Genomic DNA, 25,472 nt, shown 5'->3' on the forward strand with positions numbered 1-25,472 from the left:
TGGCTGATGAGTAGATGGATGGAATACAGTGAGGACTTTGAATTGACCATGGGATTCAGCAAGTCAGGGGGGGTGGGGGTAGACAGGGGGGACCTTGTCAGTTTCAGTGGGACAATAGCCTGCTTGGAGGGGCTGTGGGCAGAATAGAAGCGTGGTCCTTGCACCAACACCATCTGCATGGTCTGGAACTTGTTAGAAATGCAGACTCTCTGAATCGGAAGCTGCATTTTAACAAGATGCCCAGGAGACTCACACCTGCACGAAAAGTTGAGCAACCCTGGTAGCTATCCCCGCTGCAGTGAGGAGAAGGGAGAGGTCTAGGTCAAGAGATATTTTTGTTGTTGTTTATTTGTTTGAAAGATGAGAAAAGTAATAGTATATGTATAGGCAGATGTTCACCCAGCCAGTAGGCAGCCTGCTTGATCATTCTGGCCCCAGACAAAGATAGAGACAAAAGCCATGCTCAAAGCTGCCTCTTTACCATCATGGCCCCCCTCTGGCCAAGTGGGTGGCAGCCTTCCTTCCCACTAGAGTCAGATCAATTGCTCCTGCCCTCTCTGGCCCAAGGGGAAGCTGCAGAATCCACCTTTCTCGGGGCTCAGTCCGGCCAAGAACATTGAGCTCAGCTTAGTCGTTTTTATTCCTTTTGTTCCAGGTTTGGAAGGTGGCCGAGCCTTCTTCAATGCAGTCAAAGAAGGAGACACTGTGATATTTGCAAGTGATGATGAGCAAGATCGCATCCTGTGGGTCCAAGCCATGTACCGGGCCACTGGGCAGTCACACAAGCCTGTGCCCCCGACCCAAGTGCAGAAACTCAACGCCAAGGGAGGGAACGTACCCCAGCTGGATGCCCCCATATCCCAATTCTGTAAGTAGATCTGCCATTTGCTCAAAATAGTTCTGTAGAGGCAATCTCCAAAGCTGAATTAGAAGAACCTAGTTGCTTTAATATGAAAGATTCATAAAAATCATGTTTGCTGGAAAAAAACACACACTGAGTCCAGGGGGGAAAGTTGGGGCAAAAAAGTTAGATGAAAGTAATTTTAAAGTGCAATACTTGACACTTTAAGGACTAAACAAAGGGAAGTATATTTTAGGTGGATTTGTATCTCTTTGTGAGAGTTTGGAATTCGCAACCAAACATGTATTTGCTTGAGTCCTTCAAAAATAGTAGATTATGCATGTCCTTGCCTCATTTCTTCCTATGAAAATAGGGTTTGATTTGAAAACTAATGTAAATCTGCAACCTAGAACCATTTAAAAAGAAATGATAACATTACCACATGCAGTGGAAACAAACAAGAAAAACCAGGGTCCCTAAAATCCCATTCTGAGCTAAAACACCAGCACCCAAAAAGTGAAACCATCTCCTTAAATAGCCCTGGTTCTCTTCCAGTTTCTTCTCCTCTTACCTCTACATGCATTTTAATTTCTTTCCTCTTTGCCATGTCTTCTTGCTACTTGGAGAGTTGTTTTCTCTCCAGAGCCTTCTGATGCTCAGGGTCAGGGGAAATTCGGCTTAAAACAGAGAAGATGGCAACATTGGAAACACAAAGCACCCAATCAAATAATTCATTGTTGTTACAAACATTGACCCTAAATAGTGGCTTTTGCCTTTCCCTGATTATCAAGTCAATTAGAGAGAACGCAGGGACAAGTCATTTTTAGCTATAGTCATGGCGATGCCTTCCTTTAGCATTAACCCACCCATTCAGTCTGGTTCACTGCGCACCTACCTAGGTGATGAGACACACTAACGAGAAAGACAGACGAGGTCCCTGCTCTCAGGGTACTTGCTTCCCAGTAGAGGAGTCTACATAGCCAGCAAGTCAGCAAAGAAATCAGATACTTTCAGACACTGAAAAATACCATGAAGAATGTCATGCCCAGTGACTGAGTGAGGAGAGGGGATATTAGACAGCACATAGGAGTCTGAATCCAAATGATGGGGAGTCAGTCCCACAAACATCTGCAGCAAAAGAAGCGTGGCAGAAGGGGAAGCAAGTGTGAAGGCCCACAGCACAAACCCAGCTGTTAGCACGGTGCTCTGACATAGTCCCTCTCCTTAAGTTGCTCTTAAACGAAATGTGGATATGGATGGAATAATTTTGCAGCTACAGCAACTAAATAGAGATCAATGCTCTTGCCAATGAATTCCACTGCCATGTCCATTTCTGTCTAATGAGAATTTCCTCCTAAACCTTGCAACACCTTTGCTGATGGGGAAAAACTCTTTTTGGATGACAAATACTATCAATCAGGTGCTCCCAGGAATTTCTGTCTAATACTGATGATTCTTAAAGGAAGATGCATGCCCTGTGGAACATTGTAAGTAATCACACAGCCACTGTGGATTTTCATGCAAAAATTCCAAAACAATGAGGAAAAAGTTGAGGAGGGACTGGGGAGAAGGGACAGCCTTTTGACTAAAACCACCCCAACAACCCCACTTTCTTCTTGTGGCATTCAGGTTTCATAGCTATAATGAGAGCAGGCATCATCTCTTTTTAACTGTTTAGTTGTTAGTTGAGATAAACCATATCCAATATTTATTTAATTAAAAAAACAACAACACCTATGTGATGGAATTCCTCCTTTCACCTTGCCCAACAGGCTCCTTTTAAAAATATATTTCTTTAAATATGTTTTTGTTGATTTTTAGAGAGAGAAAGGGAGAGGGATAAAGAGATTGAAACATCAATGATTTTAGAGAAATATCATCGATATGCTGCCTCCTGCACGTCCCTCACTGGAGATCGAGCCTGGAACCTGGGCATGTGCCCCAACCAGGAATCTCACCATGAACTCTTGGTTGATGGGTCAGTCGATGCTCAACCACTGAGCCACACAATCCATTCCCAACAGGCTCCTTTTCAATACATTTGGAAATAACACACCCTCTGAAAGGGAGTTTTCTTGTGTATCAGCAGAAAAGTTTCCTAATTATAACCTCCATCCCATTCAATCTCATAAAACATGTATCTCAGGTGATATTTGGAAAATTCAAGTGTTATTTCCAAATAATCTCCATTTTTCCCTGAAGTCATTTCACCTTACATCCAGTGTGTCTGTTCTCTCACCTGCCCTGATTAAGACATTATTACTTGGTTTTAGCCCACTATTTCCTCACTAGAGTAGGAAAGAGGAAGGATGTTCAGGAGCAATACTGATAAAACAAGAGACGGCTGATGCGAGCTGTGGATGGATGTCTCCTCATGGAAACACTCAGGGGCTCTTGACTTAGATTTCCCTTTGTGGGCAGGACTCATTTGGCTTGAAGTTGAAGTGCTAGTCATCGGCATCAGCAGGAAGACTCGGTTGGGTACACAGGAGCTTGATGTATGTCACTCCCCCGTTCACGTAGGAACTTTTGTTAGAGAGCATGGAAGGTAGGCTTCGAGATGAGTGAGGTCAGATAACTCATGCCTCTGGGATTTCTCAGGACCTGGCTGGTGAAGCCACCTTCTTCTTCTCTATTAAAATGCCTCCTCAATCGCTGCCCAAGAATGGGGGTTCTCCAAAGAGTGTGAGGCCCAACCACACCCACCAGGTTCTGTAAGAACAAGGCCACTACTCCCACCCATGCACAGGTGCTGCGGGAGGCATTTTTCACACAAAAATGTGAATGGCCCCTATTAATCTGTGCAGCGCCCAATCTACACAGCAGTACACCACCACCCTGTAATGAGTGACAGTACACCACCACCCTGTAATGAGTGACAATCCTTACCCAGAGCTTAGCCAACAGTGTTGAACCCAGGAACCCCATAGTTCCTTTACTATCCCAGAAACAGAGCCTCAGTACTACTCCAGATTCAATCTATTTGCTGGTTCAGGCACTTCACTACTCCAGGGTATCAGCCAGTGAGGCGTCTGCTCCCATGACTTAGAAGCCCACAGAGGTAACAGGTCAGGATTCAACCAACCCCACTCCGCACCTGATCACCTGCAGTTACGAGTATATGAAACCCATGAGAAAGATCAAAAAAGGAACCAGGGATTTTACATTCTGTGGTGCCATGAGTGGTTATACATATACCCCCCAAAAATGGCTAGGGGTAATAATTTTATTAGACTTACATCACAGTTACTTCACAGCTGCATTTTATATGTTAAACTGTTACTATCAAAGAGATCAGTCAAACCTAAGGGCAACCGACTCATCCAGATTTGCCCACGACTTCCCCAGTTTTAGCACTAAATCCTGTGTCCCCAGGCCTGTGTCCTCAGTCCTGTGCAAGCTGGTGCAGACTGATCACCTGGTCCTACAAAGCCAGCTTAGAGGGAAATGAACAACAATCCCAGCACAGGGACAGGTGGGAAATGTTGATCCTCCACTTACCTTCTCAGTCTCGACACCCATTTGCTTTGTGTCTCATCACATACTTTAAGTCAATCACAGATTCTCTAACAAAAAGAGTCAAACAATCAAGTATTGCATTTTAAAAAGGTTTCCTTGGCTTCTGAAAGGTAAGGGTCATTGTTAAATACTTTATTCTGTACACACCTCATCAAATCCTGTCTCTGAATACATGCCCAAAGTATTCACCATTCCTGCAAGTAAATAATTCTTAAGAATGACTTTCAATGAGTAAACTTTGCAATTACTTTATTAGTATTTACATGGCAAAGGGAAGCTGCAGATAAATGAGAGAGGACTTTTGGTGTAGAAAAAAATAAACACTCCAGTCCTGTCACGTCTGTCTGTTCAAGGGAAACTCGAGAATGGAACATTTTACAGATTGGGAAACTTGGGAGTAATTGTGAGTTTATTTGGGTCTTTCTAAATTCAGTTTAACGAACTTCTGGGTGCAGTTTTTAGTTTTTGCCATTTCAAAAGCTCGATTTCAGCATGAAAAGACACGTCTAAGAAAGAGTGGAGTGGAGTATTTATATTCAACTGTAAATACCAGAAAAAATAGATCCTGCTATTCATTAGTTTGTATGACTCTACAATGATTTTGGGAGGGTTCCACCAAACCTTAACTTTTTTGTTCTTTTGTGGTTTTTTGATGTGTGTTGTTGTTGATTAATCCCCCACCCCTTTTTGGTTAAAACTTGAGAAAAATTAAGTCAGTGCCTAGTTAAGCAACTTTTTTAAACAACTAATTGCAATTTTCCAATTTTAAGGCCAATAGTGCTTACCTTGGAAACTATGTCCAAATCCATATTTGAGTGTTGCCACAATGTATTATGTCAGTGGCCTCTTATGGAGTCACCTGATCCCCGTGTTAGAGGAATGGAGAAAATCAGACCTCAGAGTGGGAGGGGGTGGTATTTTAAGCTTTGTATTTGGTCAATTGATTGATATATCACTTGCAATGAGTCTCATTTTAATGTCTGTTTCTCAATTAATAACTGTTTATCACATCATAGATCCCCAAAGTTCAGTGTTTTTGAGAATTGTTCTATTTTTGCTTCCACCTGAACAGTCTTCCACAGTTAGAGGGGTCTTGGTTACTGTTGGTTTGGGGGGGAGGGGTTAATTTTGGTTTTTGTTTTGTTTTGTTTCATTTAAGTTTTCTTGTTCAATCTTTGCTCAAACCCAAGAACTTTAGCTGCTAGGTTAGAACTCCTGTCTGCTTTCCTGAGCCTTGTTGCTAGTCTTTATGTTATTCTGGTTTGTTCCTTCTTACCCTGCTAACTTCTAGCTGGACTGAAGGGTAAGTGTTCCCCTATAGCTAGCACAGCTCAGATAATCAGACTAGATTATCTGACACCTGCAATGTGCTTCCTCCCTCTCCCTTATATCTTTCTCCTGTCTAGACTTTGTAGTAAAAGTTTTCATGTTACTTTCCTGACCTCAGGTTTGAAATGTAAGCTTCATACTGAAACTAGGATGCATGTGACGTGTGCATAATTGCCTCCTCTCCTTGGCTTTCATATTGGCATCAAATGATCCTCCGAGTAAAGCCAACGATGAACATTCCATTTTTTTCATTCCAAGAATATTAACATCACAACAAAATGGCACCTAATGCCTTTGTTTCATGGAATTCACAGCCACCTGACTGCTTAATGCCTGAAAACAGATCATCCTGCTCTCTGACACTGTGTTGCTGCTTTTGTTTTTTCCTTTCCCATCCCAAAGACCGGAATGGTCAGTGTCCCAATGGTGTGGTAACCATAGATGCTTTAACAACTAGAAAGGTGGGGTAGGAAACTGAACAACACTTTAAGAAATTGCAGAATACCATTAATAAAGTAAATGTCTTAATTGAACACTAAAGAATGAATTCTACCTGGCTTGAGGGTGTACTCTAAGTAAGACCCAATGGAGGGTTAATATTGAAAGAAGAGCAGTACTGCATGGGACTACCACACACGCAAACAGGAAACTACGGACTCGATTGTGTCCATGTCGCTTGTTCATGATCTCACAGTGCCAGGGAGGGCTTTGACTTCTGGTCTCAAATGTCTCTCTGCTACTCCCCCAAGAACAATGACAATGGTAACTTCTTCAGCATCACTTGTATTTGTGTTATTTTTTCTAAAAATACCCCTGAAAGAGCAAAACCTAAAACTTAGGAAAATCTTTTTTTTCACTATTTGAGTTATGAATAAAAGAGAGTATACAGTTTCTTTGTTCATGTAGAAAAACCTGACCACCAAAAATTGTGTTGAGGCAGACTTGACATTAGAGGGAGCTAGAAAAATTGGTCAAGAGAGCAGGCAAATATGTACTTGAGTATTTTGAATGCTAATTTAGAAGTCGTAGGTCATATCATTTTCCCTAATCATTTAATAATAGTCCTTCTTCTAATTCTTTTTGTTTATTGAATTTGCTTTCTTTTCCCCTTTATTTTTTTTCTTTTATTTTGCATAAATGTACCCTTGGCTAGCAGACAGATTTTTTAACACTCCAAGCAGATAAATAATGTAACTTTATTTCCTTTGAATGTGTGATGAGGCATTTTTAAGAGCTTACCATAGAATGTGAACTTAGTGGGAATTTAGGATTTTGCTTTACTTTTTTTAAAGAATGAAAGAAAGGATGGATGAATAGATGACTGAATGGATTTTGTTCTGCGTAAATTTACATGTATTTGCACAATAACGCATTGCTATCCTAGTAGATTTTCCGATACTCATTTGCCTTAATTCCTTTCTACGGTTTTCTCTTGAGATTTTTGCTATATATTCTTGTATTGTCAACTTGCAGTTGCTACATTGCAGGAGTGTGATATCAAAGAATTAATTCAATATTAACTTAATTTGCATGACCCCAAACCACACTGTAAATCAGTTTCCTTCTCATTGTAAAAGAAAATGAACTTTTAAAGGAATAAATCTCCACAATCAGGCCCCAAATTTTCCAAATACCATGATATGACCTAAATAGACCACCTTAAATGAAGCTTCATTTCTTTATTAACTACTTCAGGCACATTTAACATATTAATTCAGTCAACTAGAGAAAACTTATTTTTGCTCATGTTGTAGGGAATATAAAAACATCAAGTACTCTGCAAATTAATTGAAGATGTAATAACTACAGCAGGGAAAATTAAATATAATTTATTTATTTTGAAATCATTAACAAAATCTGTTATGATTTTTATTCAAAGCAGCTGTCTTAAAAAGAGTTATAAAAATTAACATTGAAATACACATCACATGTTTATCCCCTTGTGTGTACTGTGTATTGCCATAATAGAATTTTAAAAATCTTTATTGGTGAAAGTATTACAGATGTTCCCTTTGTATCCCCCAGTGCCCTTCTCTACCTTACTCCCACCCCCACCCCAGGCCTTGACCACACTATTGTCTGTGTCCATGGGTTATTATGCATATATGCCATAATAGTTTTTAATTCAAAGTTTCTGCAAAATTCATTTCTGCAAAATTCTTCATAGTTCTGAGGAAGCCATCCTCTCTTGGTCATGCCGTTAGCTTGATTTAGTCGGAGGGACTATGAAGGGATTAAGTTGATTCTCAAGGGCAGCAGGCATGGGAGGACCAATCTTTTGTTTGCTGCTCAGAGCTCAGGAGGGGCACAGCAACATCCCCTGGTTATTTGATCATGCCAAGAAAAACTCTTCTAGAAAATTCTGTGAACAGCCAGCTGCCATTAATCATTGTCACTTCTTTATTTCATGTCTTCTGATGAGGTTGACTACTGTCATTGTTCGTTATTGTCCAAACCATACATTCACTCTTGTACTGTCAAGCAGATATGACAAGTACACATTTTCCATATAAGAAAGACACAAAGTCACCTTTTAATTTGCAGTTTGGATTCACAGCGACTTTAGTTACATTAGCTATTCTCTTGCCTCTAGCATCCATCCGGAGTCACAACAGCCATAACTGTGCTCTGAATTTCAGAGATAAAACAGCTGCCTCCAGCCCATTGTAAAAGGGATTCATTAAGGAAAGGAGCCTCTCTCAGGCAGCTTATTAATACAATCATAATTATTCTCAACAGCAGACTTTTTCTCCAGCCCACAAAAAGTCCCAAAATATAATATTACAAAACAGAGAGATTGAACTTTTGTCTTCATTCTTTTAGCTGTTAGAATAATAGGAAAATCTCAATAGAGTGAAAAACTGAAAGCTCTATTATTCCCCCCAAGAAAATTACATTTGTTTGGTAGAACATATTGCAAACATATCTAAAAATTGTTATATCTGAAACAAAATCACATTATGCTTATTATTAAGATAAGAAATCATGAAAAAATATCATATATACATATATATATATATATATATATATATATATATATATATATATATTCCCATTGTGAGGGGGGAGGGGAAAGAACATAAAACATGACATGGTTGAGAATATCAAACATCATGATCAATTACAGAACACTATAAATGGTAGGGTGGTCGATCAGGAACATCACTTGAATTTAATCAATAGATTAAATGAGAGTATAGAACCTACATAATTGTAGCATTTTAGGAACAGGTATTTTTCCAACATTGCTTAAATGCCAAACCAAAATTGCTTCTTAGCAAACCTGGGTTAAAGGATTTGGTTAGTTTCCACTTGGAAGCGCTCCTTCCATAAGTCTCTGTGTCCATCAGCCTGCACTTGTGCCGTTGAGTCCATTGATAGTGCGCTAAGTTTCCGAGTGCAGTGAGGTGCCAGTATCAGCTTTACCCACCTAAGTCTACCCTGAAGTCAGTCCCCTATGCCCACGCCGTAAAGGACTTCGCACTCTTTTTTCTTTTTTTAAAAATATATTTTATTGATTTTTTACAGAGAGGAAGGGAGAGAGATAGAGAGTTAGAAACATCGATGAGAGAGAAACATTGATCAGCTGCCTCCTGCACATCTCCTACTGGGGATATGCCCGCAACCCAGGTACATGCCCTTGACCGGAATCGAACCTGGGACCTTTCAGTCCGCAGGCCGACGCTCTATCCACTGAGCCAAACCGGTTTCGGCAGACTTCACACTCCTGATGCAGTTACCCACCCAGAAGAGAAACAAGTAGCGTTGTCTGAAAGGTGTGTTGGATTATGCCCGAGCTGCAGGTCCTATACAGTTGCAGAGCCCATAGCAGTACATTTGGAGCCCTTGCCAACAGAGCACAACTTAGGAGCTGCCCAGCCAGGGCTGGTAAAGGTAAAGGGCAAAGATTAAAGTCCATCTGTAAAATGCAGTAGTCAATCGCTGATTTCTAAATGATGATGATGATGATGATGACGAATAGTAAAAATAGTAAGAGCATTGGTATGCATCTCCCTCAAGCAAGGGGTAATACAAACATCATTGGAATTTTAAGCAGCCCCTTGACTCTCCTAGTTCTCTAATTTGCTCACCCTACTGTTAAAATTCATTTTCATTCTGTTGACACCTGCCAAACATTGGCGAAGGAAGGGATCCCAAGGTGTCCCGGATTCAAGAATTAAAGTTCTTATACTTTGGCTCTGGGTTATTTCCCCCTTGTAATGTCAACATTGGAGTTTTCATTTTTTAAAAATCAACCAAATCCAATTGTTTGTAGAGGGGGAGACGGAGTTGCAAGGAGCATTTAACTTTTAATGTTTGGCACCGTAGGAGAACAGTCTGGGACAGTGCAAGAATGACTATATGGTGTTGCTTGGGAAGCACCCACAAGTTCTTTGAAACAGAATTTGGAACAGCTGGACCACTGCAGTGTTTTATTTTAAAATAGACAACATATGTAATGCATATGGTCCTAGACATGTATGGAGACACAGGCAGACAGTCTGAACGGTAGCCAAAGACACCTGCACCTACAATTCTGTTTCCTTCTATGAGATTTTTTCCCCTAAGAGCACATGTTCCCACTTTGGGATTTGCAAGATGCCATCTGAATCCCCATGTGTGTGACTCCTTATTCAAGTCAGTGGGAAGTTTCCTGGGGTGGAAGTGTCAGAATCAGTCCATTAGTGAACACCTCCGAAGGGCCCAGCTCCTCCGGGAGCTGGCAGGGGAAATTACAGATCAGAAACTTACCCCCGAGGAACGTATTACACACCAAGGGAATCCACAGAGAAACTGGAACATACCCCAGCGAAAACACAAAGACAGGACCTAGGACAGTGGTTCTCAACCTTCCTAATGCCGCGACCCTTTCATACAGTTCCTCATGTTGTGGTGACCCCCAATTTCATTGTTACAAATTGAACATAATTAAAGCATAGTGATTAATCACAAAAACAATATGTAATTATATATGTGTTTTCCGATGGTCTTAGGCGACCCCTGTGAAAGGGTCGTTCGACCCCCAAAGGGGTCGCGACCCACAGGTTGAGAACCGCTGACCTAGGAGTTGGCTCTCCAGGGGCCAGGAGGAGCGTAAAGCGGAGCGATTGGAAAGGACTCCCAGCTTCAGAGCAACACAACAGTTTAAGAAGCAGCCTGTGACTAACAGGAGCTTTAATTTGGAGACAACCCTCACTCCCTAAGCACATTAAAAAGATGGCTTTGGGAGCACGAGGACGCCTGTGCATTCACTCACAGGGCAGTGGACTGAGCACTTACCCTGTGCCAGCCCCCAGGTGCTCCCCCACCCCTTCTCATCCAGCCTCTCCACAGCCCCTGCGGGGAGACTCAAACACTAAGCTCAGCGCACAGGTGAGGAAAATGCCACTCAGAACTACGAACCTGCCTGCCTCCCGTCACGCTCAGAAAAGCAGAGCTGGCCTCAAAGTCAGTCTGGGAGCCCCGAAGCCCACCCACTTAGCCACCTGCTATTTTAGCTTCAATAAACTTGTTCCCGTTGAATTTAGTGTGTCAACATTCCAAGAATTCAAGAAACAGAAAATACTTGTTGAAAGAGTGCACTTATTTATTTTAATGAAATAAACTCATCATATTAATATGCATGTGCCAGGTACTAGTCTAGGTTCTGGGAATATAGTGAGAGCAACCACACACACACACAAAAAATTAAAAATTAAAAATCCCTGCTCGAAAGGAAAGTAAAAATCAGATCCCTTCCACTGACATCTTAAAACAGTATTCCGGGCCTCCACTCCTCTTTCTCTTTTCTGAATATAACAAGCTCAATGAAACTCTCAAAGATTCCACGGGAGCCAGCCACCCTTTTAAGTGCTCTTGAGTTGTTGGAACCGTTATTAAGATAAGGAGCCTGATTCTGAGTAAATGACGATTTTGTGTAAGCAAACCCCAGGGGCTGCTCCTTTTGCTTGCTAGAAATTGCCACCCCATTCGGTTCCATCCCACACATATAGAAGGTGTGCGAGGGAGCGTAAGGATGGCCAAACGACCGTGACAGCAGAAAGGGAACTGAAAGACCAGATCGTTTTGCACAGGAAGCGGGGGGTCAGAGACCGCTCAGCCAGCAGCCCGCGGCTATTCGGTAACAGAGCTTAAACTTGAATCCAGACCTTCACACCCGTCCCAGGCTCATCCTACAGGAGGGCCCAGAGAGAGAAAAGAAAGGAAGATGGGGAAGGAATCTGTGTGTGGATAGGGTTACTTTCTACAGAGAAAACCAGCGAAAGCCTGTTTTCCGGTGAGCCGGTGTTGAAACATAGAGCCACGATTGTTTGTCAGATGTGCTCTGGGCCGAGAGTTGGCAGGTGAAGGCGCACTGTGGTGGGTGGGGAGGCGGCGCGTGGATCTGCATCCAGGTCTTTGCGAAGGAGCCAAGTGGCCTTTTCAGATCCGTTTCCTGAGAGGGCAGCAGGCAAAATAGTTCATCGCGAAGTTTTCAAGAGGTTCAGCCCCAAAAGAAAGAGTCAGCGACGTGAGACACGTGCCATATTTTTTACCAGCTACAAAAGAGCCCCCTTCTCTCTGAGCTAAATGACCGGGGGCACCATCATCATTGAAGAGAAATAAGGTAGCTGAGCCAAACTGGCAGAGAAAGGGCCAGGCCGATGTATCAGCTTGCAGCTTCCTTCTAAGAAATCCCAGAGCAGGAAGCTGTGCTACCTAAGAAATGCCTCATCTGTCTGTTCCAACGGGGAGGCAGGGCAGGGCAGGGGGTGCCACCGGATGTGCAATCCATGCACCCCCGTTAGTCTCTCCTGAATTAAAGTGGCCGACAGGATGAAGCTGAGCGATGCAGAGATACCCCTGGGTGGCAGGAGTGCCATTCTGTGGGGAGGGGGGGGGGCCTGAAGTCGGAGCAGCTTTAACACTTGTCTTGGGCCAGAGGAGGCAACCCCCCCCCCCCCCCCCGCCACACACACACAGATGCACGCACACGCTGGAAGCAGCCAGCTTTTGTCCCCAGCACCAACTTCTTGGCCACCTCTCTTGCCAACCACCCCGAGTCAAGGGAGAAAGTAGCTTGGAGGCCAAACAAGCAAACAAAAGAATCCTAAACACAGCACCTAACCTCACATTGAAAGCACTTCCTTGAATACAAATCTGACAATGAACACAGCAACGAGGATTCTTTCAGATCCTCTAATATAATTTTTACACATGTGATATTCCCTCTAAAAGCCTGTGTTTCAGCCTCCGAACGGAGCGACTTGGCTATTAAAATACTCCTTTTTCACGTGCCTTCTGGAAACGTCGCTTCTGGGCGTCTCGGGCATAAACAGCACACGCTGCTCAAACACTGACCACTTGCTGCTTCTGTGAAAAATGACTGAGGATTTGAAAATTCTAACAATAAGGAGGCATAAATCTAACATTCCATGCATACATTGCTTAGATCCACAAAATCTATAATGTGAGGAGAAATCATCACTTTACATAAATCGTCATCTTAAATCATCATCTTAAAGTCACACTGCTACCATAACCCAAGTTTGCAGCCATTCCCCAAGCATGGAAGGGGGACAAAGCTGCCTGGAATGAAGGCCACATATGAAAATATTACCCAAACACCCTCTCGAGTCAAACATCGATTTTCCCTGTGTCCTGACAGCGTTCCTGGTCCCTGGCAGGCCCCCGCACTCCAGTAGAACAGCGCAGGCAGGGAATGAATCAACTCTTGCTTGATTTGAAACAAGATTCTTTTTCTCCACAGTCTGCATATCAGGAGAGTGAACACATGTGAGGTGGAGTGAGCTGACTCCTTTAATGTCTCGGGCCTTCATTCCTACCTCGTCAGGATCTGCTTGGATTCTCTGAGTTCTTTTGCCGATTGAGTGTAGAGTATTTTTGTTACACATATTGAGATTAATTAGTTAGCCCCTAGGAGGTTTTGCCTACAGCCTTCACCCTGTAAGGAAAAGTGTGAATACATTGAGATTACTAAATCACAATAAATGGCAGATCATAGCCCTTGTGGAGTACATTGGTTTATCTCTCCCATAAGCTTTGCTAGCTGAGCACACACACGCAAAGGCAATGTCCCCGGCTACCCCAAACTAAGTCCCCTTTAACTTATTCTCCAGGTTTCAATGAAAATCTTTTGTTATTATTATTTTTTTTTTAATTTTGGAGGGTGGGGACCCAAACCTTTTGTGAAACCAAATTGGCAGTGGGGCCCTGGAAGGGGTGGACACAAATATTGTCACTTTGCTGAAAATCAGCTTAACCCTTTTCCAGATAATCCCAATAATTGTAGAGAAATTGCTCTAGACATAACCACTGGAATGGCAGAATCTATTAAAAACCTACAGAGCTAAATAGGCTTTTAGAAGCAAAGATCCGATCTGCTTTCAGTGTTCGGTGAAAAGCAGGTGAAGTTACGGTCGTGTGCTTAGTCTTTAAAGAACGGCATAAAGGCACTGGAGTTGTGATCATTTGATAAACATATTGATGCCAATATATTCTTGCCTAAATGCAATAAACTCACCAGTAAGTGATGCAAGTTGACAATGGGAAGGTAAAAGGAATATCTGGGGGGTGTTGGTGGGAGGCGATGGGAAACAGCGTTCGTAATGCCTAGTGAATTCCTGTGTGTTTGAAATGTCAAAGAAAATGTGATGTGTTTCTCTAAATTGTGTCTCTCTCTACATGTATAAATGAACAGACGCAGATAGAGCTCAAAAGCATGGCATGGATGAATTTATCTCGTCCAACCCCTGTAACTTTGACCACGCTTCCCTCTTTGAGATGGTGCAACGCCTTACTTTGGATCACAGACTTAATGATTCCTATTCTTGCCTGGCAAGTATATTCTTTGGTCTACAGCAATTTAAACATGATGACATTTTTTTAAATGAAGTATTTCTTTACCTTGCTGTTAGGAGCTCTTTTCTCCAGCACAAAGCCCCTTTACGATTATCAATGTGTCCTTGATTTCCTGGGTCGAGGTAGTTTTCCTTCCCAAAGAAAGAAGTCGGCAGGAAGTTGTCAGTAGAGACGATCCAACTCCCCAGCCTCCCTATCTGAGCTTCCCCCTTTTCAGCTGCTACATGAGAAATGTTCCCAAGAGGGTAATCGAGTTTGGCATCTGCTGGTGGAGAACTTGTAAAACCCGACTCCGTTTCTAGACTTCAAGATCCGCCTCCCTCCCCATCCCAGAGAAGACCCTGTGCTCCTGTCTCTGAAAGGGATGTGTCCTTTCCGTTTATTTTTTGAAAGATTAAAGTGCTTTGTAAACACACTCCACTTATTTCGCATAAGCTCAACTGGTTTGGTTTGCTTGGGTGGGTGGCTTCTTTCTCTTAGTGGTATTTAGAGCATTTCACCCTTTGGGGGAAGTTTTCATGACGCGTTAGGCGTTTGGAAGTCCAGCTCCCAGCAAGGGAGCACGTTTCTTGCAATCCTGTTTTAAGCCCAGAGTTAAATCGGTTACACTCAAGAGACTGCTATTATGTCGTTACTGGATTCCCGAAGAGACATTTGTGGCTTTCTACTATCAAAGTTGGAAGCCTAAAAAGGGCCCAATTTCTTTTCTTCTGCAAACCATACATTACTTCATTGTTAAAAGGTAAATGTTATGAATCCCACTTTTTGGATGGGAAAGGTGAGGGAAATGATGAAATGACTTTACACAGAGGAAAAGCCTCTTCCCTGCTCCTAGGGTTAATATATCTGCAGATTATGAATGTGATACACTTCAGTAATTAACATGATATACTTACCATGTCATTATATTAGCATACATATGATGAAAATATTTTCCTTTTTAAGTGGCATAGCTGTATCCTAAATCTATTCCAGCTAATTTTTATTTTAAATTCTTTCTTTTTTTTCTGTACCTGAGGCCAAAATATTAAAAAGAGTAGATTAAAAAAAAAGTGTTAAAAAGCAAAGCAGTATTATGTGGAATAATTTATTAATCTGCATCTCATAAAAGATGCATTGATTATCTCAGGTTTGGAATCACTTTATCAGAAGAATCTGAACTTTGCCAAATTGGAAAGGGAAATATCATTTTGACTTAAAAAAAATAAAAAGGAAAAAAAAAAAGCTTACCTTGCATTGCAGGGCAATTTTTCTCAAATGTATTTCCAACGATTATGTGATTTTTAGCGTAATTATAAATTGCATACATGAAACTTGTAAGAATATGCCTCTGAATTTTACTCATTATCTTCACATATAATTTCTTTTCTCTTGAAAAAAATTTTTGAGGTGTATTATTTTCAGGACTTTATTTTACATCATTTTTTAAAACCAATTTTCTCTTTCACTGAGAAATTTATCACCAAGGAGACTTGATTTTCTAAAAAATAAAATAAATAAACCAGAAATAAAATTTTGATTTTGAAACTGTGTTCTATTAGTCATATATAAGCTTGCAACTATGCTCCCAAATCCAGAATTAATTATAATAGCATAAAATTGTTTTCTTCCCCATTTGCATACCTATATCTATTAATCATCATCCCAAAGTTTCAGAAAATAACAGCAATTAAAAAGCCCTATCTCCTGCCTCTCTATTTCATTTTCTCATTATTACAATCTTTTTATTTCAGTTAGTTTTGGAGACCGACCAGCAGGGATACATAAATTTTTCTGTGTCTTCGACTGAGTTCCTAATTGATATTTCTTCAACTCTTCTCAAAGCAGCTATTTTGGCATCTACAAAAGACGTGGTGTCATCCGAGTCGTAGGAAATATATTTTAATCTTTCACAGCCGTGTTGGTTCTAAGATTTAGCATTTGGGGTAGCAGATGGAGTGGCAAAGAAGTTGCCTATAGGGGCAGCCCACTGCCTCGACGACTCTCCCGCCCTCTGCAGTAACTTATCATTTGAAATAGGAAAGATGCCTTGTTGGATGCATTGCTGAGCTGCAGGTTGTCAGTGGGAGAGTCTGCAGATCACTAATATGAGATCGGAGGGTGGCAGAGGCCTCCCTCCCTGCGCTTCTGTGGCCTCTACCTGCACCCTGTCATGTTCTCCTTTTGCCTCTTCTCTCCCAAGACAAAGCAGTATTCAAAAGGTGACTCGGAGAAGACCCTCCGCGTAAAATTAACTTTATATTTAAAACAATCCTACGTTCCCAGCTCACACACTGCCACCTCGAGGGGTTTGTTTCTTGCTTCGGAAAAGTACTGAAACCAACAGAAGTCAGTCATTTGCTTCAGGCTTGGCCCAAGGGTGACCTTGAATGGCAAGTCCCTTGGCCTCTCTGAGCATCTGTTTCCTTGCGTGCCTAGTGCCCCCCAATCTGCTCAAGTCGGGGATTCTCTTTCATGGCGGAGTTTCACCTGGTTCTTCAGCGAGCAAATAAATAATAAGACAAATAGTTGCTGGGGGTGGGGGGGGGGGGTGCTAAGGCAGAAGCTCCTCTCCGTTTAACTGAACTGTATCTGACTACTTCAAAACTTAGTATGTTATTCTCTTTGGAAAAGTATCCTCATAATTAAAAAAATTTAATGACAGTTGACATTCAATATATTCTGTATTAGTTTCAGCGGTGCAGTATAGTAGTTAGACAAGGATGTACTTTACAGAGTGGTCCCCCATCCCTGACACTTTAAGTACCCACCTGGCACCATGCATCGTTATCACAATATTATTGATTACATTCCCCCCAAGTGTTTGCTTCCCAAGGGGAGGATTTCTGAAGTCCTGGGATGCATGCAGACCAGTCACAGTATTTCCCAATGCTCCCGAGTACAAAAGCCAGAAGATGCGGAGTCAGAGAGCTGAACTTGAGTCCTGCCTCTGTTTATAGTTTCTGTCAGTCACTTATTAGCGCTGATTCCATTTCCTCGTCTGTTAAATGAAGAGGAATCTTCCTTGTCTCCTCCACGAGGCTGCCCTGGGCTCTGCTGAAAGTTCCTTGTCAAGGATGGAGCACTGTCCCATTCTAAGGCACTGGTGTTTTTACTTGTCTTGTCAGTAATGAAGACTGCCCCGTGCCCACTCCAACACTCTTCTACGATGTACAGCTCAGTGTTGGAAAAGTGGGAGGCCCTCTCTGAATCATGCTTTCTGCTGATCAGACACCTCCACTCACTAGCCCTGAGACTCTAGGAAATGCCGTGAGTTCCCACCCATCGCCAGGGCCACCGGCACCTGCTCGCGGGGCTGGGATGAGGTTACACCAACAGCACCGCAGGGGTTAGCACAGCGGTGGGCACTTAATAAGCAATCAGCTCAGGCTATTTTTAACCCTCCACACTCTCCCCCAACTCTTGCAGCCCTCCCGAAGAACAGCAACAACCCGTATTTAAAAGGAAGTCTCTCCTTTATTCCCCAAACAGGGCTGGTTCAGTCCTGGCCAGGTGTTTGTGCTAGATGAGTACTGTGCCCGGAACGGAGTCCGCGGGTGTCACCGGCATCTCTGCTACCTCAGAGACCTGCTGGAGCGGGCGGAGAACGGCGCCATGATCGACCCCACCCTCCTCCACTACAGCTTTGCCTTCTGTGCATCCCACGTCCACGGGAACAGGTGAGCGCCGGCCGCAGGTCCTCCTCCAGGTCATGGTCCTGGTTTCTGCCTGGTCCTGCTTGTAGGGTCACCTCTACCTCTCTGCCCCTCCCCATTCCCTCAGTAGGGCACACAGACACAGGGAACCCAGAGAACGGAAGTGGCACTGGACTTGGAGAGTGGCCTATGAAATGAGAACCATCCGGATTCAGATCATGGCCTCTCCGCTCGCTAACAAGGACCTGGTGGTAGTTACAGCCTCTGTGCCACAGTCTCCACTCTGTAAACAGGACAATAATGTCCTAAGCTGGTTGTTGAGAGGATGCAAGGGCACAGAAAGGGCGCAGCACATGCCTGGGATCTGGTAAGGGGTTAATTAAGGTTCGCCTTTGCTGTTACCATCACTCTTTCCATAAATATTAAATGATTACCAACGGAGGGTCAGGCACTCTGGAGTACATTCAACATGCACGATGAACAGAAACCAAGCACCAAACAAGGGCAGAGGTGCTCAGAGACCGGTGCTCTGAGAAAAGGGGGTAAAATGTCCTCACAGCATTTAATAAAGGAACAGGACTCCGAGGGAGGGGCAGGTCGGCAGCAGGGCCTCCTGGAGGAAGCGATGCTCAGGCTGAGAACTGAAGCAAGTGTAGGAGTTGAGCAGCTCCAGGCAAATGCCCTGCACGGGGAGGAAGCCAAGTCCATTTCAAGAGCTAGAACAAGCAGGTGAAGCTGAAAGGCAAAGATAATCATAGGCGTTTGGTTTAGCCATCGAGCTGGGAAGAACGTCAGAGATCACCATGTGATCAGCCCCCTCGTTTTACAGGCTTTACAGACAAGACCAGAGCATCAGTTCTCCTAACTTTGTACAAAGTACTCTCTTCCTTTAGACGTTGCCCAGCTCCTGGAGGAAAAGATCCAAGTTCTGAATAATGCAAAACAGCAAATAATTTAAGAACGTTTGCATTTGGCTCTGAAGACGTGGAATAAATTTCAACACTGCCGCAGCCAGTTTACTAGCCCAATGCATGTAGCCTCCCAAGCCTGCCTTACCCCAGAGCACCCCACCCGGGCGCCAGGGAAGGCACCCCCAGGGGAAGCTAGGTGCTTCAGCCTGGCCTGTGGTGCAAAGGTTGCTGCTCTGGGAAATTCTCATGTGAGGGAGTCCTGAACTGACTGCATTTATTTCAAGTCAGAACCGTGTCAGTCATCTTCATCTTTGCAGGCGATACAACTCAGGAATGTCCGTGGGATCTGCTCCTTGCCCTTCCTTTCTCTAGTGGTGGTGGATTTTATCAAATGCACCTTTAGCATTTAGAGCTAGATAACAATAGCATTGTAGGTTTGCATAGTTAAGCGGGCAATAAGGTTTTCATCATCTGTCATTATGATCAGGTTCACTAGCCCTGCATATGACCTTTTGTTTGCACAAAGGATATTTTTTAAAACCTGATACCTGAGAAGTATCTGTGCATAATTCTGCTTTTTATAAATATGTACACTTTGATGACTATCTGTTACAGCCTCTTGGACTGAATTCTTGAGAGAGAGAGAAGTTGCATTATATTCTCTGGGTTGTCACACTGTATTCTACATATGTTACTGAATAAGAAAGTGTTATAAAATAATGAAGTGTTGTTGTAAACTCCCTGGTAAACATCATCATGAATTATGATACACATTGTCTGGATTTCATATTGTAAGACTGCCACTTGCTTCACAGTTAGGTTTATACATCTTGTCATGGAAACAGTTTGGGGTTTCTTATTTTCTTTTCAGTTCTGATTTTCCTTATGCAAGTTTGCATCTTTTTTCCTTATTATTTTGGTTTGAATGCATTTGCTCTTGCCGTTTGATGCATCCTTCTTTTTATTTCTTTTGTTTGTGCATGTGTGTGTGCTCTTGATTCTCCTGTGCTGGCCACTCTCTGTGCATGCCCCGTGCCAACACCCCCTCTCCAAAGTCAACAAATGCATGTGTACCTTAGTGGGCTGCCACCACACACAGACCCTGAAGGGAGCAAAACTCCCTCCCCATCTGAACCAGAGGCTAAAAAAGACACAAAAAAGGAATGTAAACGAAGAAAAGATTTCAAAACTCAGGCAAACCCAGAGCCCAAAAGGTAAGAAGTTACATGTGTATTGGCTTGTATTTTGCAATGTCTGTGACCTTCCCCTACACCCTCCCCCATCCACACCACAACCTCTACCTTAGCAAACAGCAAGCTTTTTGTATTCCTGAGGTCTCTTTTCCTTTAAGGTTTGCCAAGAGCACACTTTAAAATAATCCTAGCAATGGGTGAAAATACCATGTATTAGGGCTGAATTTGAGTCAGGTGTTTAGTGATGCTTAAAACATGTTCTTATTTTTAAAAACTAGTTGAGCAATATATAAACAGAATCATGACTCAGATTGCTGTTTTAGTGGCATCTAGTTAGGGTCCTGGTACCTTACCAAGTCATTCATATTAAGCAACCCGTGATTTATAATTTTGAAATTATGTTTCAAGAGCAAATAAAACGTGTTGGCATAAGATGGGTCTATACATTTATAGCGGCTCTATCGTTTTCAGCAAACTCCCCTCAGTTCCACACTAATTTGTGAAAGAAATTGATCTTCAAATACAATTTATAATAAAGTCACAAAGTAAAGCCTCTTAGTAGAATCACTTATATAATAAGCTCACCCTGAAGGCACTTTTAAGTTCTAAAATTGTGTTTATCCTCTCCTGTTTCCTGGGACCTTTAGGGACACTCTCTTTGTGAATTGATAAAATGGCAAATTAGTGGCTTTTCCCCCCTTAAAACTAGATTTACAATAATTTCCTGTGTTACCCCTGTGTCCTTCTTCACCTTCCCTACCCTCGCTCCAAATTAACACTAATATTTTCAAATGTCTTTGTTGTGGTTTTGAAACTGATTTTATGGTCCTGGCTGGCATTGCCAAGCCGTACAGAGATCACAAGCAGGTATGGATTGTGCATCAGGATAAATTTATCCACTGGAATATTTGTAAGCCCTGAAATCTATGCAGTTCGTGTATAGGCAGACAGATGACAATGCCAACTTTCACTTCCTGGAGCAGGTGGCAATCTGTCCATCAGTGTACCCAGGTCTAATAGTGAAGGTCACAGAAAGCCCTGATTCCATGTGGGCACCCGTCTTCTGAACTTGCAGTATATAAGGCTGGAGGGGAAGTGGAGTTTCTGTGTGTGCCTCCCTGTGGGGGTCACAAGGCAAGGCAAGGCAACCAGTAAGAAAGTGCCTTGAGAATGTGGCAGATGCCTGGAGACTCCGTCTTCTGTCCAAGGTGCTGCTTTGGGGAGTGATCAGAATGGAAACAGAACAGAGAGTGACTGGTCACCCTTGATGGAACCTGACCTAGTCGCTGGGCCATGAAAAATTATCCAAAAGGATCTTGAATGGTACCATGAGAGGATTGTGTGTGTCCTAGGGTCTATGTTTGCCTGCATTTTTTAAAGGAGAAGAAATCATAATATTCAGTATCAGTTATGCAACATTCTGCAGTTTACAAAGCGCTTTTATATATTCTGTCTCACTTGCTGTAACATTTTCAATTGGGCTATTTTTACATCCATTTTGCAGATGGTTAAACTGTATGAGTCGCTCATTGAGGCAGCAAACCCGGATGTTCTGAGTCCTAAGGTCTTTCTCTTTGCATAGATCAGCACTGTACATAGATTCTAAAGATCTGAGTATTAGAGCCTGTTCTGTGTATATCTAGGATTATTGTATCTCCTTTCTGTGCCTCAGTTTTCTCATCAATAAAATGAGCACACAGAATCATAGCATCAGTAATATCTCATCGATCTCTAATAGTATCTTCCATGGGTTATAATAACAAATGAAGTAGTACATTGTCAGATCTCATAAATAAGGTTTAATTAAAATAAGGACAGTTGCTGCCATTTGATAAGCACTCACTACATGCCAGGCACTATGTGGAGTGCTGTTTACATATATTATTTTATTTTATCCTTATTACATCCCGATAAGTGTTATTACTACCTTCATCTAACAGATGAGAAGTCTGTGGCTCAGATAAGTTCGGTCACTTACACCATAACAAATACGTGTGTGTGCCTAATGCAAGCAGGAATATTCTGACATGGAGCTTGCATTTGCACCTCCCTGCCTTACTGCCTGCCCTGCATTCACACTGTGTACATGTGAGATGCCAGCTTCAGCCCTTTGATATGAGGTTAAACATCTCAGGTGAGATGTACAGTAGTCATGAATTAATTTAAGAGTTTTCCATTTTTGTCCTAAAAATGTCGAAAGTCCATTGGGCCCTCCTGACAATGTTGGACGGTGGAGAAAGCCAGGGCCGTACCTGAAGACTAAGGGACAGTCTCCTTTGAACACTAACCACAGCCCTTGATGTGGACCATTTTCCTAACCTCTGGCACCAGGATGAGCACTGTTTGCAAGTAGAGATGTCCTCTATTCTTTGACCCAGATTAGGAAGGAATTCATGAGTCATGGGCACAAATGGCCCTTTCACTGGATTTAACTGAACAATAAAACCTATTTCTATTGTCACCTCACAACCAGCTTCAGATTAGATAGCGAGTTGCTTTTTACTTAATTATTAACTTTTTAACCTACTATTAACTCAGCAGCTCCAAAGGTAGAGGCAGAGCTCTGGCCTGCTGCAGCTGGAAATCATTAGTGAGTGCCCAGGGGCTGACGACCAAGTTTCTCCCACCTTCCCTGGAAGCCTGTGTCACATGTCTGTGACAACCTGTGCCTGTGTGAGTCGCAGACACCTAATCCAGGGGGGACGCTCTGGTCAGCCAGGAAGCTGTTTGCCCTCCAGCAGCTCATTCACCGCAAGAGGCGGAACCATCCGCACATTTGGCACATTTACACCATAGCAAATACGGGTATGAGCCTAATGCAGGGGTGGGCAAACTTTTTGACTCGAGGGCCACAATGGGTTCTTAAACTGGACCGGAGGGCCGGGACAAAAGCATGGATGGAGTGTTTGTGTGAACTAATATAAATTCAAAGTAAACATCATTACATAAAAGGGTACGGTCTTTTTTTTCAATAGTTTTATTCATTTCAAACGGGCCGGATCCCGCCCGCGGGCCGTAGTTTGCCCACGGCTGGCTGAATGCAATGGTGGTTCTTGACCCGGCATGATCTTTCCCCCAGGCGACTTCTGGCAATGTCTGGAGACATTGCTGATTGTCACACCTAGAGGGTTAGTGCAGTGGCATTGAGCAGGTAGAGGCCAGGGATGTTTTTAAATATCCTACAATGAACAGGATGGCCCCTGCAAAAAAAAGTCTTTCAAAACACTCCCAGGTGATGGGCTGAAATTTCTCCCCTCTACTTGGATTTTTTACACAAATTTAATCTGTGTCTAGAGGCATAACAGTTGCCACTACTGATTTTCAGCTTGCGCAGTGGTTCCCACACTCTAGTCTGCATATACATCTTTTCGGTCCCATCCTAAAAGAATTTGATTCAGCAAGTCTTAGATGGAGCCGGGCACCTGCACTTCTAATCAGTTCCTCCCGGTAACTGTAAGGCATTTGGCCTTCAGAGTCCACTGGTTTAAGGTCTTGGTTGTCAAGCGAGGCTGCACAATGAATGACTTGGGGAGCCTGATCAATGCTGACACGTTAGCCCCACCTTCAGAGGTTCTGAATTGATTACTCTGGGATATGGCCTAAGCACCATGCTATTAAATCTCTTCAAGTGATTCCTACAGGGAGCCATGTTTGAGGACCACTCATTGAGGGAACATTAGTTTGGGCCAGCTCTTTAAAATCGGACCTATTTTCTCTGAGAGGGAAAAGGAAAATATATGTTCAACCGGTTGCAGTTGGCGATCATGAAATCGACAGATGTAAATCACTGTTTCTTCTAACTTTTAAATCAGCTCCTAAGGTTGCAGTACTTAATTTTCACCATAATATTTTCAGTATTCTTTCCAGATGACATTTAGATTAGCATCACTTTGGTCACTGTCCCACGGTGACAAGGCAATCAAATGGCTCCGATGATGGCAACTTGCGTCAATGTTCCTTGGATCCCTTTAATATTGGGATGGGGAAATTTCCTCATTTACATTATTATTTAACGTTTCTTGAATGCCAGTGCTGCTCTTCACATATGGCCTGCGGAGAAAGTACATTGTATCAGCAATTAACAAATCCGTAATGCCAGCCGCTCCAATCCAAAGTGGGCTGCGTAGATTAAGGAGTCTGCAAGCAGATGTAAGAGGGAGGAGTCCTAAAAATCTCCAAAACGGTGTCCAAATATCCTTCAGCTGATGTCCGAGAAGCCAGGGGGCTGCCTGTGTGCAGGAGCCATGGGATCCCCGTGGGTTAGATCTGAGTGACTGGGCAACCAGATGGAACTCACTTTTCTCCTGTTACTCGACCAGGGTCCCTAAGTCAGCAAATGGTTCCATCTACCCAGTTGCCCAAGACAAAACCTCAGGAGCCATCCTTCCTCTGTCTTACTCAGCACATCACAAGGATTCAGTTATTCTGCCCTGTCAGCGCCCTTAAGTCTCTCTCAAGTCCATCCACTTCTCCATCTCTTCATGCCACTGCCCGAGTTCAGGTTGATTGACTCTCCCCTGGATACAGTGATTGCCTTATTGACTGTGTTCTTGCCTCCAGTGTTGGTCCTCGCTCCCCGTCCACGTCACACAATGGTTTCTTTTATTTCTTTTTGGTGGATTCCTACCTGGAGTAAACGAGTGCTTTTTGCATATTTTTATTTTTCCTTTTAGTCCGACCTCACCTTCCTCCCTCTCCCTCTCCCTCCGTCACATACACAAACACCTATTGTGGCATTATGCCTGGGGCTTGTTGACCCTCCCCTCCCCAAAGAGAGAGAGAAGGCTGGAGCAGGGGGAGCTCTGTTTTACTGATTTCTGAATCCGGCTCTTCAGTAGCGGGCAGGCATGCGTGGGGAACAGGGGTGCCAGTGACCCTCATATTTTGGCCCCTGTTACACGCTGAACATTATTGCACTTGTGGACAGGAGCTCCCGGCCGATCGGCCTTCAGGCTCTGAGCCGGTGTGGGCCCTGCTTATGGCTGAATCATGCCCTCTAAATTCTAAAGAACCAGCCTCACCTAATAGGAAGTACAGTGGGGCCTTGACTTACGAGTTTAATTCGTTCCGAGACCGAGCTCGTTAAGGAGCTCGTTAACTCAAATTACTCTGTCAACTCAATGCAAAAAAATCGGAGGAGAGACAGCTGGTATCTCAAAAAACTCGTTAGTCAGGACTCTCC

At 43.1% G+C, this 25,472-nt stretch overlaps 1 protein-coding gene across 17 annotated transcripts in view; it reads left to right on the forward strand.

The window, feature by feature from the left end:
- The window catches only part of CADPS (calcium dependent secretion activator), a 457,537-nt gene that overhangs the window by 308,850 nt on the left and 123,215 nt on the right, over positions 1–25,472 (forward strand). For 15 of the 17 annotated variants that reach the window (XM_036331680.1, XM_036331681.1, XM_036331692.1 and 12 more), the window contains exons 11-13: positions 656–868; positions 14,391–14,527; positions 18,023–18,210. In XM_036331680.1, the coding sequence (XP_036187573.1) occupies positions 656–868; positions 14,391–14,527; positions 18,023–18,210 (538 nt within the window). Of the gene's footprint in view, positions 1–655; positions 869–5,651; positions 5,664–14,390; positions 14,528–18,022; positions 18,211–20,152; positions 20,312–25,472 lie in introns of all 17 variants that reach the window. The other 2 variants (XM_036331698.1, XM_036331685.1) reach the window with 2 other exon arrangements.

This window comes from Myotis myotis, unplaced genomic scaffold (genome assembly GCF_014108235.1).
Source record: "Myotis myotis isolate mMyoMyo1 unplaced genomic scaffold, mMyoMyo1.p scaffold_m19_p_13, whole genome shotgun sequence".
NCBI classification, from domain to species: Eukaryota; Metazoa; Chordata; class Mammalia; order Chiroptera; family Vespertilionidae; genus Myotis; species Myotis myotis.